At 46.4% G+C, this 17,281-nt stretch overlaps 1 protein-coding gene across 22 annotated transcripts in view; it reads left to right on the top strand.

The window, feature by feature from the left end:
• Positions 1 to 17,281, top strand: part of PCBP3 (poly(rC) binding protein 3) — a 398,673-nt gene that overhangs the window by 307,769 nt on the left and 73,623 nt on the right. For all 22 annotated transcript variants that reach the window (XM_072640817.1, XM_072640816.1, XM_072640808.1 and 19 more), the window contains 4 exons: positions 7,215 to 7,365; positions 11,337 to 11,360; positions 16,203 to 16,235; positions 16,994 to 17,110. In XM_072640817.1, coding sequence (XP_072496918.1) covers positions 7,297 to 7,365; positions 11,337 to 11,360; positions 16,203 to 16,235; positions 16,994 to 17,110 — 243 coding nt within the window. In that variant the 5' untranslated portion in view covers positions 7,215 to 7,296. The remainder of the gene's footprint in view (positions 1 to 7,214; positions 7,366 to 11,336; positions 11,361 to 16,202; positions 16,236 to 16,993; positions 17,111 to 17,281) is intronic.

Here is a 17,281-nt window from a genome sequence, read left to right as displayed (position 1 = left end):
GAATGTTCTGTGTTGGGAACTGTAAGTGGGCCAGTCGGGATGGAATGTGGGGTGTATGGGGACGGCAATGTGAAATAAGCCAAGAAGTAACAAGTAGCTCACTCCCCCACAGCCTAGATTGCCTGTGATCCTGCTCCGGCTGCTGTGGGTGAGTCAGGGAATGGATATCTTAGCATAGTCGAGGCTTTTCCCTATGTTAGGGCTCTGGGGCTTGGAAAGGCCTCCCTGCCCAGTATCTCCCCTCCACGGCTGGTGGGCCTGCCGAACAAGCCAAACCTCAAAGTAACCCACAGGCAGCCTTTCACCTCTGTGTCCCATGGGGCCCTCCACAAGTTAAGCACCCCCAACAGCAGGATATTCATTCCAGTCTCTCTGCAAGATTCCTAAGGTCTAGAGCTAAAAAGGACCTTCTGTCTGTCTAGTCTTCATTTTAAAAAGAGTAAACTGAGGCACAGGGAGATTGCCCAAGGCTGTAGGGGAAGAGTGTGAATCCCAGGACTCTGGAGAGCCAAAGGCCTTTCCCCTGCACCACCTGCCCCTCTTGGGGACACACTGGCAGAAAGCCAACCCCAAGCGGGTGTTCTTGGTTCCCTTACTCTTTGGTGAGCACCTGGCATGACCATTTACTCCAGGTGATCTGACTCCATTCTCTCAGACGCTCCTCTCAGTGACTAGATTCAAGGAGTTTGCTAATTAATGATCATTGTGATACTGCCTGGATGTCCCATGGTCTCCTCTCCAAAGAGAAAGACTCCAGGAGCCAGAGAAAAGAGAGGGATCAGAATTGTGATTTGAGATCTCTCCCCCCTCCTGTTGTGCATTTTACTAGCCCAGGAACTGAATGGAAAGAATATTTGTAGGGTGTCCAGAGACAAGAAAAAACCAGTCTTCGATTCTTTTGAGTAAAAAGAAAAAAAGGCAGAGGACAGAGTCTTTGTTAACCAGAGCCAGAGGGCTGGCATTCCTCCTGCTGGACAAACTGGGAGAGGCAAGCATTTTCTCCCTCCTGAAAAGGTCCCCAGTCCTTTGTCCACGTTTTAGTCGGTGGACATGGGAGCTGTTTGGTAGATGCTTTCCCGGTGGTCCACTCCCCACCGAGCCAAGCACCAGGGATGAAGATTTTCCCATCCTGCACCAAGAGAGGGGATAGCCTGAGCAGCCCTCCTGCTCAACAGAGCATGAAGCGTGCTTAATTTAATAATGCTGATCATTCTCCAGGCCAGGAGCCTTCACCTCACACATGACCCACTTTTTCAATCAATCGGAAACATTTACATAACAGGCTGACCCAGGGCCCCATGTTTTCTGAGCACAATGAAGAAAGAGTTTTAATTAAAAGGGACCAATTCAATAGAAAGGGGTGAAAGTCTGAATTAATGTGTTAGATAGGAAGTGATCCATGAGCTCTGGAGTCCAAATGAATTAGTGGGGTCATGGTTACTGGCTTGACCGAGTCTTGAGCAGGAGGTGACAGCCTTGATTTTCTTCTGTGGGAGGAACATCAGAGCAACTTCTTTCTGAGGTTGTGGCTATTTTCAAATATAGAAAGCCTGAGGTGGACATGTTGGCTAAAATTTTGGAATGATACTTTGTTCAGGATGCCGCAGTAGGGTGATTGGTGAGTCGGTCATCTATCAGCTGGTTGACAATAGTAATGATAACCCTTACTTTATCCAGCTGGGCAGCAGTTTGTTGGACATTAAATAGAAGAGTGGCTTGTTCCCCCAGACCTGCATCTATTGGAACTCCCTCAAGAAAGAGGGAAATCATGGCGGGGGGTGGGTCACAGCAGTTCAAGCTTCTTCAGCCCTAGAAAGTTTTCTGAGCATGTGATGGATATGATCACTTTTGACCCTCATGACAGATGAAGTCAATTTTATTAATACCCCTCATTTTACAGATGAGGAACCTAAGGCCAGAGAGGTTGTGATTTCCCTAGACTCATCTGGCCAGTACAGATCTGAAGCAGAATTCAAACCCAGGTCTTCTTGAATCCAAGCCATGTTCACTACCCACCACCCCACATTTCCTCCCTGAAGATAGAAATAACCATTCAAAAACTTTAGAGAACTTTGTCTCGCAGCCTCTGCTGAAAATAGGGCTAGGATAAGAACATTGTGCTGAGGCAGAGCGGAGCATAGCAGAGAGAGTGTTAGGTTCTTTGAAGTCAGAAAGTCCTGAGTTCAAGTCCTTCCTACAGACAGTGGTTCTTGGATATGTGTGTGTTCGTCCTTCGTTGCCGAAGAAGACCATGCCATCAGAGAAATAATGACATGACTTGCACTTGACTTTGTTTTGAGTGAGGGAGGGCTGTGCAGGTCACCAGCCTCACTTCTCCTCCAGAGCCATCTGAATCCAGTGACCAGATATTCATCAGGATGACTGGAGGTGACCTCATCAGGATGAGGTAATTGGGGTTAAATGACTTGCTCAAGGTCACACAACTAGTGAGTGTCAAGTGTCTGAGGTGAGATTTGAACTCAGGTCCTTCTGACTCTTGCACTGGTGCTCTATCCACTGTACCACCTAGCTGCCCCAAGGGGTCTTGGATAAGCCCTTTTAGGAACCTCCACTTGTCCGTTCATCCCCTGGGTGAAATAATAGCACTTACCTCAAAAAGATTTTGTGAATTTGAAGTGAGATTGTGTTTGTGAGACCCTCTGCAAATCTCAGAGTCTTTGGATTTATTTTTCAGATGGGGAAACTGAGGCCTAGGGAGGAAAAATGATTTGCCCAAGAACTCATAGGTAGCAAACCTCAGAAACAAGACTTGAACCTAAGTCATGGGATTGTACATTTAGAACTTAAAAGAATCAAGAAATTCTTGAGTCCAGCCATTAATTGTGTAGTAGAGGAGACCAAGTGCGAGGTAAGTCAAATAACTACAGAGCCAGTGCTATTCCCACTGTCTTGGGCTGCTCTCCCATGGGCTAAGAAAGTGGAGTTGTTCTTGCCTGGGGGGATAGCCTCACAGGCTCCTAGATCAGGGGTGGAAGAAGGGAACCAGAGACCATCTGTTCAGCCTCTTCAATGTACAAATGAGGAATCTGAGGACTAGGGAGGCTAAGGTGCTATATGAATGTGTTATCACCATCATCACTAGTGAGACAGGAAGAAAAAAGTTCTGGGCTCATGAAATACTAATTATTAATTAATTCATTGATTGATTAACCCAAGTGGTCATGGGGCAGACAGTGAGGATGTCTGAGCATTCTTCCATGGAATAATGTTCCCACAGGGCCCAATGTCTTTTCAGTTCCAGATAGAAAGAAGTCCCTCACAAAGGTTCTTCCTATGTAGATGTTTCTAGCCTCTAGGTGTGAGGAGCATGTTCATTTTCTAAAGCTTTTCTGGCTGCCTATAATCGCCATAACTAACTACTGTGATGGAGAAATGAGGATGGATCTGACCAAGGAAATGAAGAGGCTATCCCTGGGGAGGATGGGGCCCAAGGAGCAGAGATTGGGAGGGCTTTTCCTTCCTTCTTTCTGTAAACTCTGCTAAAGGGGCAGCTAGGTGGTGCAGTGGATAGAGCACCAGTACAGGAGTCACGAAGACCTGAGTTCAAATCTCACCTCAGACACTTGACACTCACTAGCTGTGTGACCTCAGGCAAGTCACTCAACCCCAATTGCCTCATCCTGGGTCATCTCCAGTCATCCTGATGAACATCTGGTTACTGGATTCAGATAGCTCTGGAGGAGAAGTGAGGCTGGTGACCTGCACAGCCCTCCCTCACTCAAAACAAAGTCAAGTGCAAGTCATGTCATTATTTCTCTGATGGCATGGTCTTTTTTGGCAACAAAGGACAAACACACACTGTGAAACTCTGCTAACATTACACTGAACATCCTGACTGTTGTAAGATGCTATTGACACACATAGAACTTGCTGTCAGCTACCAGCCCCAGATCTCTTCTTACATGCATGGCTGTCTAGCCACATCTCCCATATTTAATGTTTTGTCGTTGATTCCATTTGTTTTCATATCACATTTGTTTCTGAATATGATCATCTTCCCCACAACTTTCATCAGGTCTTCTCTTATTTAAAAAAAAAAAAAGTCAAAAACGAATTCAGTAAAATCAACCAACGTTGTCAGCCACGCTGTGCAGTATTACATATCAATAGTCTTCTACTTCTACAATGGAGGCAGGCGTGTTTTCTGAGCCCACATTTGGCCATGATAATGATACAGCATTCAATTTCCTTTGGCTATTATTTCTGCTTATATTGTTGGAGTCACCGGACTGTGCTTGTGAAATTGATTTTTTGAACCCATGTAAAACTTTACATTGAGCCCCTTTCAATGTCCCCTGTTCTAATTCAGCACAAAAATTTGGTCTCTCCAGCCCTGTCAGGATCCTCACTCTCTCCCCTGGAGTGCTAGCTCTCCACCCCAGGTTTCTACTATCAGCAAAGTACTAAGCATGGTCTGAGTGCCTTTATCCAAGTCACTGATGACAATGTTGAGCAGCACAGACTGGGACAAAGATGCCTGGGGCATGTGACAAAAGTTCTCCTTCCAAACTGACTTTGACAGAACTGTCAGTTCTGTGAAGGGTCTATGCTTCATTCACATAATTGTCTGTTGTCTAGTCTTCACATCTCTCTGCATTTTCCACAAGAACATCATGATTTTGCTCACTGTCCTGCTGAAATGTAAGCAAACTTGGTCCCTCCTTCACTCCCCTCCCAGTGCCACTCCAATCACTCTGGACTTCTCCACTGCCCCCTGGAATCATTCTCACACCTCCATCCCCAGAGCCCCTTCCCCTCGCCAGTGAGCTCCTCCCAGGACCTCCATCTGGAGGAAGTGTCCAGGCCAGCCATGCTTCCTCCTTCCTCCCTTTGTGTCTCTGCTTCTGTGACTCTCCTGATGTCTTCTCGGTTTAACAGGGAAAGGTAAGGCATAAAGGAGCTGCCAAGGGGGAGAAGGTAGAGGTGTCTGTGGCATACCAGTGATGGATGGAGAGTAAATGCTGCCCACAAGACCAGGCTGCCCCCTCTAAGCCCTGTCAGGGGTGTCAGCTCCCTGGTGTGGAGACCACACATGTTCATCTTGGTCTATTCATCTTGGTCTGCTCTCCTCAGTGACAGTCACAACTTGTTCAACAACATGGCAGCCAGAATCAGACTCCTCATGTCTGTGTCTTCCCAGTAAATTGGAAGCCATAACTGGCTCTATTTATGCTCTTCAAGAAGACTTTTGAGGCCTGACACCAATTTCTCTTTGCATGTTGGGCATTTGGAAGCTGTTGTCCTCTTCTGAGTTTGTGTTTTTCTTATTCTTATTGCCATAGTAGATGTCTATGGTCAGGGCTTGTTTTGGGGTTTGCTCATTTTTAGTCCATTTCATGACTTTTAAAGTTGAACTCTGCTCCGGGGATACTGGGAGCACTGTCCCAAGCTTCTTGTGCTGGGGGCTGGGGGGCTGGTCACTGGCCTTCTGAGCTGGGGCCTCTGGCTGGTGGCATGTCCACTGTGCTAGGGTGGCCAGGTCTAGTCTCTCCTGTTGTGTTCTGGAGCTAGTAGTTTGCCTTTTGTGCTGGGGTTAGAGGCCTCATGGCTGACCTCCATTGCCACTAGCCTGCTGAGCCAGGACCACCTTACCAATCTCAGCTGTGGTTAAGAGCCTGTTACACCACCTGCATTTAGCTGTGCTCCCCTTTTACCCAAGTGAGACAGATCTTTCCCAAAATCCTTTTAAGTTTTCTTGGCTAGACAATTCTTTCACCCCATCATTTTGTGGGTTCCATTGCTCCAGAATCTGTTTAAAGGCTTGATTTAATGTTGTTTCTAATGGAAACTGGGGAGAGCCCAGGCAACTTCCTGGCTCTTCACCATCTTGACTCCACTTCTTGTCATTACCTATGTAGGAGAAACAGCAGTCACAGCTTCAGTCTGGGTGAGAACCTCAGAGGGAAAATGTTGGCTGAGACAATTTGTCAAAACCTCTTTCTGAGATAAAACATCTGAAATATTTTGGATGGTTCCTTTGTGGCTGACTCCGCCTTGATGATTTGTATGGTTTCTGGCACGCAGTAGGTACTTAATAAATGTTTGCTGCTTGATATTGAAAATGTGCTCTTTTTCCCCCAGTTTAACCATGCAAAGCACTGGGGAATCTTAGAGTCAAAGGACATGGGTTCAGATCCTATTGTCCTGTATCACCTATATGACATTGGATCAGTCATTTCACCTCCCCAAGCCTCAGTTACCCAATATGTAAAGTGAGGAGTTGGACATGGTGACTTCAGAGGTCCTGCTAAGCTTGAGACCTATGGTCCTATGAATGATCTTATGTTCCTTGGAGTTGATTCTATTACATACAAATAAGTATTCAACCACAAAGGGAGTGAAGGGGCAAGGAAATGACAAGGTAAGGTACCTTTGGAAAGCTTGAGGATATTGGGGGCAGGAAGAGTGAGATCAGAGAAGGCTTCCAAGAGGAGGTGGCTTCAGGCTGAGCCTTGAAGGCAGTCTCTGGGAGGCAAGCATAAGGGGCTTCCTAGGCAGGAGTGGCTGGAGATTAATTGAATGAACACAGAGGAGGCATTTGGCCCCATCCTTCTGTCAAGGCTACACCTCTTCTGTCTGATCCTCTGCCTCAGTGTCCTCCAATTGAATTCCAGGTCTCAGCTTGTTTTCTCTGCCATCTGCACTTTCTGCCTTCTCCTCTTCCACCCTCTAGGTAGATGTTCTTTACTTATTTTGTATCATGGATCCCTTTGGTAGTGTGGCAGAATTCTGTTTTTAAATGCAGCAAATAAACTACACAGGATTGCAAAAAGAACTAGTTAAATTGAAGTAAAGATATGATGCTCACACATCCACGTTCAAGAACTCTCTGAAATCTATCCCTGGCCCTCTTGGTGGTCCATGAATCAGCAGGTAAGAACCTTTGACCTCAAATGTCTCTCATGAGTCCAGCCTCCTCCTCGGGTCCCGCCGCAGCTGTTGGCCAGTCACTTTGGCCTTATCAATGTGGGCAGTGGGATGTACTAAGGCACCATGGGGAGGTTTAGGTATTCATGAAATCATGATGGTCTACAATGTAATCTTCTTAACAAACCAATCACATATAGCAGGCTGATGCTATCCAGGCTGGAGTTTCTTCAAGAGGAAAATGGATGAAGATTACTCAAGTAGAGAGGTACTTTCATGGGCTTCAGAGTTGCTAGTCTGCATGTACTCTCTTTCTCTGTGTACAGGTAGCATCATTTGGATCCCTTCTGACCATCCTTGAGAGCTCCTCCACACCTTGACCCAGTGACTCCTGCACCACCACAGAAAATGGAATCCAAAGTCTCTGAAGGGGGCCTGAATGTGACCCTGACCATCCGACTGCTCATGCATGGAAAGGTAAAAGGCACTGAAGGGGAGTGGGGACAGGGCTGCCATTTTGTTTGCTAACTGCCCATGTTTCAGAAGCTATGCACAAGAAGGCACAGGGATCTCTGGATATCCCCAGGGCTTTCCCCACAGGGCACATCCCTTGTTCTGAAAATGCACATGTTTCTTTCACGGAGACATTAACATGCTTTCTTCAAATAAGAAAAAATCTTAAACCTAATCTGCTTGTGCTCTGAGAGCTTAGAGTCAGAGCCTCCCTATTGGGGCTGCCATGTTATTTAGGCTCCAGAATACCTGACTTCACACCTCACTATTTGCTGAGTCCCTTACTTGGTCCTTCTCTCTCTCCATCAGCACAATGGATGGAGAAGTTCATTTCATACTTGTCTGGGAGCTTCAAACTCTTACCTTTCTAAACCTTTCCCTCACTCTCATATCCTCATTCACATTAAGCTCTTACAATGACTCAGGTTTCTTAACCCCTCCTCATATTCATGTGGTTCATTTCCCCAGCACCACCACCACCACCACTACCTGCCCTGGCTTTACTTGCCTCCAGAATCCCGAAGATTACCAGCATAATATGTAACTAGTTATTACTCTATAATCCCTTGCTCCCTGACCAGCTGCTATCCCCAACCTCCAAGTAACACCACCCTCTAGTTGGATCAGTCCTGCTCCTATCCTCCAGGACATCAATGGAGCAAGTCATCATTGTCAACTGAGTTGACCCATTCTAAATTCTTGGGGTATCACTTCAGCTGAGTACTACCAACTATCCTAATCTACTCTTATGAACTCCTTTTCTCATTTCCCATAATGACACTTCCAAATATTTCCTTCCCTTCTTTAGCCACAAATTATAGTTCTGCCCCTCACCCCTACAGAGAGATAGCTTTGCCTCCAACTTAGAGAAATAAAGAACCACAAAGTTGGAAGTGAATTCAGACGTTATCTTCATGGGGAAGACTGAAGCTTCCCACCCCCATTCCTCAGGCTTTCCTAGCATCCCCTCTCCTTCCCTGCATACTCTGAAAGATCTATCTCTACTTTTTCCTAAGGCTAGTTTTCCTTTCTATCCTGTTCCTTCCTGCTTTTTCTAGGATGCCGATCCTCTTTCAGTAGAGAATGTAAGCTCCTTGAGGGCAAGCACTGCGTTGGATCTGTCTTTGTAACCCCAGCACTATGCTCAGTCCCTCACCTGTAACAGGTCGGCTGAATTAAATGAAATTCCTTCTCCATTGCCTACAAACATGGTTAGGTTAGGCCTCTTCTCTTGACCCTTCAGTCCCATAAATTCTGCTTCCCCATCACTGCTGTCTTGAATAGTTTGTTTCCTTCTCTTCCTCACTATCCACTCTCACTTTCACCCCCCCTTGGACACCCTAATATTATTCTAACTGTTCTCTCTAATGCCACTCATGACCTACCAATGGCCAGATCCAGTGGCCTTTCAATCCTAAAAGTCCTTGACTTATGGGATACTCTCTTTTTCATTGGCTTTCTTGGTTCTCCTTTAACCATGCTGGCTTCTCCTCAGTCTCCTCCTTTTTCTTTTCCCAACCCCTTCCATTTGGTTTTATTCTTTTTTTATTTCTCTATATTCTCCCTTTTGATGTTCTCATTCATTTCCATGTCTTCAGCTACCATATTGCAGATGATTCCCAAATCTCTGCATCCAGCCCTAACGTCTTTCTGAGTTCCAGACCCATGTGTCTAGCTCTCTATTTCTGGGTCACCACCATTCACCCAATTCCCATATTCATGATATGGATTTATCTTTGGCTTTTCATCGCCACTAGCACCTCTCCCATCTGAGAAGTTACTAAGTCCCTTTGATTCAATCTACATGACATTTATCCTTCTCTCCCTTCCTCTCAACCATCATCACCCACCAACTACTCCATTAACGTTTTTCCGGTTATTTCCATTGCTTCTTTCACACTCCTCCAATTTGTCCTTTATAGGACTGTTGGAATAATCTTGCTTACAAATTGAGGCAGTGTGGCATGATGAAAATAGCACTGACTTTGACCCCACTTCTGTTCCCTTCTTTCCATTTGACTTTGAGTAAGGGACTTTACTCTCTGGACCTCAGTCTCCTCATCTGTAGAATGTGGAGAGTTAAATTCGATAGTCATTAATGTTGCTTCTAGCTCTAAATCAAGGTCCTAGGATTGCACATTGAGTCTGTTATGACTTGCTCAGAAAACTTGAGCTGCTCCCTATTGTCTCCTGAGAGGTGTTTATATCCCTCTCCCTGGCCTTTGAGGACCTCCAGGATTGGAGACCACATGACTTCTCCATCCTTGCCACAAATTACCCCCTTGTCGGTACTCCAATTTCCCCAAAAATAGTACCAATTACTTCCTCTCATGCACATATTACAATGCTTATGACACCATCTTCTTGCCTAGAATGTTCCCTTTCTCCATCCTCATCAGTTGAGGTCCTCCTCATCCCTTGAAATCCACCCTTTTGGTTAAACAAAACCTTCTTTGATTCTTCTATTTGGTAATAACCTTCCCTCTCAGGGGAACCCTCTCCAAGAATTTTGTTTGATAACTCTGTAAAACAAAATGTAATATTGTGTGGCACACCAGTCTGTGTTAATTCTTGGCTTCATGAGGGCAAAGGCCATGTAGTATCTAGACTTGGTATCTCCTTCAGATTGTAGAACTATGCTATGCACAGAGAAAACATTTAACAGCTACTTGACACATTGTATTGTATCACCCCATATTTCCTAGACATTTTGTAAAAATCTAATAGGACTGAGTAAAGAAACATTTCTGACACTTCCTGGAAGGGTGAGCTGCACATGTACTTTGTCTAAAACCAATACGAGGGGCTTCTTTAATTTTTGTTCAATGTAATGCAAGTACCTTATTCTGTGACTGCATAGAATAGGGATCACCACAATGAAAGACACGATATTAAAGAAAATTATGTCAATTATTAGAATGAATCAGGTTTCCAAAAGCCCAGTTTTCCTTGGGTGGCTGGGTTTTGCTCTCTGGTGAAATGCTTCAGGGCAAAGATGTTGTTTGTCCTTCATTCTGGAAGAGGACCAATGACATCAGAAAGGTGATGACTTGCAAGTGAATTGGATTTAAGTGAGGGAGGGCTGTGCATAGTCACCAGCCTCACTCTCTCCTCTGGAGGCATCTGAGTCCAGTGGCAAGACATAGATCAGGGGACTGAAAAATGGCCCCACATGCAGTGGGGGACATTGGCCTTTTTAAGCCAGTTCTCAGTTTGTCTGAAGAGACTCCTACTCAGTGATTAGGGCTAGGTAAGAAAAATAAATAAAATACAAACCAGTAGAAAAACCAGAACACTAGCCTGCCAATCTAAGACAAAATGGAGGTAAGTCAATGCCGTTCAGTTAATATCAGCCCTGTGCTGCTGGCAGTGGCCCCTGGCTCTGTCCTGGCTGTGAAAGGGGCTGGTGGGAGTGGAGTAGCATGGAGTACTCTTATACTATGCTATGGAGCCCAAAAGTCCCTCCAAAGACACAATTGATTTTAAGGTTATGTGGACAGAGAGGAATTTTAAACATCCTTAATGTGAGGGAAGAGGGATTTCATTTTCCTCACTGACTCCTTCTACATTTCCCTAAAGGTCTTATGTTTATATATAGTGCATCTCATGAACAGTTCATCTGGAAAACAGTCAGCTGCTCAGCTTCTCTAGCCCTGTGTGCTCCCCTGAATCCACATTGTTTACAGGCCTTGTTAAAGCATGTGCAAAGGCACCTAGGGAAACAATAGCTACTTATCCAATAGGCATGTTCATTTCTCTAGAGGTGGGGGGAGAAAGATGAACAGTGCAGGAAGGAAAAGAAAGTCATTTGCCTGCTTTGGACTCCCTGAGGACTCTCCAGCTTCCAGTCTGCAGCTCCCTTAGCGCTGTCTCATCTCTGCTCCATCTCCAGGGGTCTGAAGCCTCATTTTTTTTTGTCTTCTCTTTTTCTGCAGGAAGTTGGAAGCATCATTGGGAAGGTAATTATTTCATGGAATGTCCTCCTTTATCTCTATGCTTCCTGACCTGGTAATGCCTGATTATATTAATTGTGAGCACACGTTGGGTAATTGGTAGTCTCAGATAGCAACTAAAAATAATCCTTGGTTTTGTAACAAGCCCTGATATCTCCAAGAGCCCCAGAGACTCTTGTGGCTGCAGAATCTATTCTCTCTCATGCCTGCCTTCATTTTAGACCATAACAAAACCATGCTGCTCTATTTGCTTTTTAAAAATAAGAAAGGAGGAAATTGGATAACCTTCCTGGCAATTAATACCCATTCAACAGCGACAACCCTCTCGGGGAACCTAGATTGGTTATGCTTCAGTCAAAGCCATTTGGTCCTGCCTTGTTCTCAGGACAAGCTGAGAGTCAGTGAGGACCAGCCTCTAGGTACAATCTTTGTCTGGGATCACACTCAGTCCTAGCTGAGCTCAGTACGGAGCCGCATTTGGTGGCTCCAGAGCTGGCTGAAGGGCCCGAGCTCAAGTTCAATGTCAGCCTGAAAGGACAGCTCTTGACTAAGTGCTGTTTTTGAAACACTGATCTTCAGTGACTCAGATAAAGGTGGAGGGGGTTTGCTTACGCAGATGGAATAAAGCTGTGGGGAGTGGAGGTGGGGGGAGACATGCAACATTATGGAGAGCAAAGTCAGGATGCAAAGTCTCCATAATCTGGGACATTGAGACAAATAAAATAAGATCCTAGGGTGATAGATAGATAGTGCAGACCTGGAGTTAGGAAGACCTGAATTCAAATGCAGCCTCGCTTCCTGGCTGTATGGCTCTGGCCATGTCATTTCCCCTCTGTTTCCCTTAATCCACTGAAGAAGGAAATGGCAAAGCATCCAGTAACTTTGTCCACAAAACCCCATAGACTGGAAGGTCCACAGGGTCAAGGAGAGTCAGACATGATTGAACAGCAGTGGGATGATAGGGTTAAGAGCCTTACAGATCATCAAGTCCAACTCCCTCACTACAATTGGAGAAACCAAGGTCCAGAACATTCTGTGACTCATGTAAGGTCACTCAGGTAGTGAGAGGAAAAGCTAGGATCAGAATTCAGGTTCCCTGACTTCTAATCTGCATTTTTTCTGCTGTTAGGGATAAATGTCTCTTTAATAATAAATACAGTCTCTTTAATGACTTCACAATGCACTTCCAGGATGAATAACAAGTCATTTTACCCTTCTACCCCACCAAAAACAAAACAGACAAACAAAAAAGGACCTCGGACTTTGGGTGGCCCACAAGCTCACAGTGGGAGACCAGTGTGATATTGCAGTGAATTGGGTTAATGAGACATTAGATGACCTTAGAAGGGATACAAAAGCTGAACTCAAGGGGTTTAGGGCAAGAAGGACATGGATGACCTGTAGAGCGTAGACAGAAGTGTCGATGGGATGGGGGAAGGCCTCAATTTCTGCCACAGAATGACAGTTTGAAGAAAGTGTGGCACAACGCACAGAAGAGAAGACGGAGGGTCTGAGAGCTACCTCTTGGTCCTTGAAGGGCCGCCAGGGAAAAAGAAATAGGCTTGTTCTTCATGAACTCCTGGGGCAGAGCCAGGAGGGCCTGGGGGAGGGGAAGGTGGCAGGGAGGCAGATTTAGATTTCAAGGTTAGGAAAAAAAACCTAAAAACTGCAAGCTTTCCCAAAATTGACTAAGCTGCTGCTGGGGCTGGTGGTCAGCTTCCCTTCCTAGAGTTGTGACAGTCAGCCAGGGCTGAACAGCTGAGCCAAGCAAAATCTAGAGGTATCATTAAACTCTCTGTGTCAAGATCCAAGCAAGAAAAAAGACAGCCCCTGCCCTGAGGGAGCTCACATTCAGACTGGGGAAGGCAGTCCATACAAGGGGGAGGAGAAGAGAGAACGAAGTGAAGAGTCCTCAGAAAGGGTGCTCAGACAGGGCCAACCTGGGCTGTTTCCTTATAATGGAGGTTCTAGAGGCATCTGACCCATTGGACCGAGAGTCCGTAGGGTGGGGTGATCTTCCAGGGGGAGGCTGCTGAGTCCTGCTGGAAAAACCACTTGTCTGGGATGACAGGTCTCAGAGAGGATGCTAGGGCGGGCTCTGGGGGGATTCCAGGGTCTCTGGTGCCCCCTCAAGCTCTGGGGTTCTGCCTTTTGTCTCTCACTCCCTCCATGCCAGATCTCAAGGCTTCGGCCACCCTGTTGGGAGCAAAGGCTCCATGGCTGACCATTTCCAGTAAGGATGGATCATCTTTGTGTCTGGGGAGCTTGGGGATGGGCTACACATGGCAAGGGCAGCCTGTCCTCCTTTAATGGAGTCTGACCACTGAGGACTCTGTGCCCAACGTAGTCAAGGCATCTAGCTAGTCAGTTTTGCTAAACATTTTCCTTTCTTTTCTTTATTCTTTATTATAAGAACTAGCTCTCTAAGGGGAGGGGGATGGTTAAATTAAGGAATGAAGTCAAAAAGTGAGAGATTAATTTTGAGGAAAAAGTCAGCCCTCCAACTACCCTCTACTGGCCTCCTTGTACTTTCTGGTCAGGAGTTCTAGGGCCTGCGGGGAAGGAGGGCACCAGAAGGTGCCCCTCCCTTTATGAGATGAAGTTATGCAGTGAATCTCACCATTGTTTTCCATTACTGAATGAGAGACAGGGCCCCCAGTGGGGTCAGCAGTGAAGTTGTTGCCTTTTAGCAGGATATGACCTGAGGGTGTCAGGCAGGGTCCCCATGCAGCATTCCAGTTCTGGTCCACACTTTCTCAATTGTGGGATCACCCTCTACATCTAAACTTTCCTATTTCCTCCTTGTGGAGATGAAAGCAATATCTTTGATAATGGCTAATCCTCGACCACTTTTGGTGGGAGGAGGCTGACATGGAGGCCATGGAACCTGAGCTCCTGTCCCCACCCAGCTACCAGCTTTCCAGCTTTGGGCAAATGCTCCCCTGGTGGCTTCAGGCCTCAGTTCCCTCATCTGTTAAACAGCGGCATTGGAAGGGCCCTTGGAGACTGGGGTGCCACAGCCCTCATTCTCTGCATCCTGTGCTCCCAGAAAGCAGCCTGGATTTCTTACTTGGGAGGCTCTTGGGGAGCTTTGGAGGAAGGACCAGGGATGAGCACAACCCATTAGTGTTATAAACAGTCTTCTTTGCACAGCTGTTGAAACGAAGCCCAATTTCTGGGCTGTCCTGCTGCCTAGCAGGTCCATGTTGCTCCAGGTTCCTGAATGTCCCCAAGTCATGCCACAGGAAGTTTGCTTTCAAACATCCACCCCCTTATTCCCCTTGGAAGCCTCGAAACAGCCACAGTCCTGGAGCCAAAGTGAGGCCCTGGGCCTTTCCCATTATTGATCACTGCACTCACTTCCACAGGGAGCCCTTCTGTGTTTACAAAGAACTTCTCAGGGATCACTATCTCACCCAAGCCTTAGCAGGCTCCTAGCTAGGCACTACAGTTGCTACTGTTGAAATTTATAGAAAGACTCAAAGGGAAAATAAAGTGACTTGTCTAGGGTCACTCAGAAAGTTAGCTTTGGAGGCTGGATTCTACCCCTGAACCAACCAGACATTCCAATGGTCTCAGCTCCCCAGAACTGCTCCCCTGGCCTAGCACTCAGGCAGCTCCACATCACAGGCATGGGCCTTAGTCCCTCAGTTCTCTGCTGGGTGACTAACCTGATAATATGGGAAATTTATCCAAGTAAAGGTGTTAATAGCCATGTGATAATGACTGATCCCCCTCAGAACTTGTCTTTCATGACCTAAGAGCATTGTGACTTTGGGCATAGCTCAGCTTAGCAGTGAGTGCCTGATAAATCCCTCTTTCATGCAGAGAAATTCATTTGAAAAGAGGGGTAATACTTATCAAAATCTGATAATCAGTCAATGAACAAGAATAAATTAAGCATCTACTCTGTAGCAGTAACTGTGCTAAGAGCAAGAGGAACAAAATTGAGGGGTAACAGGTCCTGTCCTCAAGGAACTTACTCCAGCAGGAACACCACATAGATAGCTGTAGATGGTGTATATGAAAAATGTGTGGCCAACTTTTAGGATGCTGGAGCTCCAAAACATACCCCTAAGTTTTGTTTGTTGCATGGGAGGTTCAGGGCCCAACCATAGCCCTAATTTCTACTCATTCCCTGAGCATACCTGAAGAAAGAAGGGAAGGGCTCACATCTTTAGGGTTCGGGGTGCATGGCTTGTGGAAATAGTCACCAGGAAGCATATTGGGTCCAGGGAAGAGCTCCCATGCCAAGTTCAGTGGAAGCCTCCAGAATAAGGGATGGAGTCCAGAAGGGCGATGCTCTGGGAGAAGCTCAGAAAGGCCACCAGAGCCTGTGGTGTACCCCTGCCCTGACCCAAATATGGAGACAAAGCCAAAAGGGAAAGACCCACTCAGGCTAGACTGGGCCACTGGGCCTTTTGGAACCAGACAAGGTCATGAGTCAAAAGTCTCCACTGCTCTGGAGAGGGAGAGGAGGGAGGTGGGCAGTCAGGGGTCACCCCTTCTGGCTGTTGTACATGGAGGTCACATTTCCTAAGGGGCAGGGTAGCTGCTATCCAACTTCCCTGGGATTTGGGGGCTCACAGCACCCCAAAATTCCTTTAGTCAGGTCCACAGTGCCAACTGCCCCCTCCAAGAGACAGAGTTAATGATGGTCAGAGCAGTCCCATCCCACTTTCATGGGAGCTCTTCTTTCAGGCCAACCCTACATCCCTGGGCAGCCTTTCAGGCACAGATATTTCCAACCTGGTAGTCCATCACCACCATGACAGACTTTTGGGAACATTCCAACAAATGGAAATGTGGATGTCATTATTTCCTTCTATTTTCTAACTCTCGTTTCAGAAAGGAGAAACAGTGAAAAAGATGCGTGAGGAGGTAAGTTGAGTCAATCCATTTCAGTTTTTAAGTAACCTTAGAGGTTACTAATTAGGGAAGCCCTCCATGGTGCCCTCACATAGCATCCATGGTCCTTCATTGACTGCGTGAGGGAGGGCCACACATTCTGCCTGTCAATGGGAGAGAAGGTAGAGGGGCACAAGGAGTTCCCTCATACCCATGAGGACCCAGAGTTCCCAGAAAGGGCTAGGATCGGCTGCCTAACACACGTACCCCCAAGCATACATCCACTCACCCACACATACACGTACACACAGACATACACATATACACATGCTCACACACACACATGCACATAGATTCATTCACATACGCGCATGTGCACACATGCATGCGCACGCACACACACACGTCATTTGCACTTAAGCCACTGGAAATGTCTCGCCCTCAGCTCAGTGCCCTGGAAATCCTCACTGAGCATTGCCTCTCCTTCTGGTGAATCTCAGGGGCTGGTTCCCATTTCTCTGCAGAGAGGAGGCTCTCCACATGCAATCTGTGCAGACTGGGCAGAATGAGCCTCTGGAGCTCTTACCCTTGGTTTTTATGAAAGGGAATTGGTAGCAAGCGGGCCCCTGGACATCCAAATTCCCTTCTGAGGATTGCCAGGCAGATGTTGTATGAATATTTTTGCACTGGTTTTCACAAACAAGCCCAGACCAAGCGTTTGGAGTAAATGCCCTCTTTCCTAAATAAGTCTTAAATGCAACCCATGAGATTTGCTTCATTCCTTCTCCCAGAGTGGTGCCAGAATCAACATCTCTGAAGGAAATTGCCCAGAAAGAATTGTGACCATTACTGGCCCTACCGATGCCATCTTCAAGGCTTTCGCCATGATCGCCTACAAGTTTGAGGAGGTAAGAACATTACCCTCCCCCTCCCACTATGAACAGAATAAACACAGGATGCTTGTAACATTCATGGAAGGTCATAGCCAAAGCCTGGGATTAGCCCAGTCTGAATCCCCTTGTGGAACCCGGCTTGCTTGCAAGTGTGAAAAAAGACTAGGAGATTCGAGTTTGTCTTCA

This window comes from Notamacropus eugenii, chromosome 2 (assembly GCF_028372415.1).
Source record: "Notamacropus eugenii isolate mMacEug1 chromosome 2, mMacEug1.pri_v2, whole genome shotgun sequence".
In the NCBI taxonomy this organism is placed as follows: Eukaryota; Metazoa; Chordata; class Mammalia; order Diprotodontia; family Macropodidae; genus Notamacropus; species Notamacropus eugenii.
The sequence above is the reverse complement of the archived record's forward strand: the minus strand, read 5'-3'. Positions and strand labels throughout refer to the sequence as shown.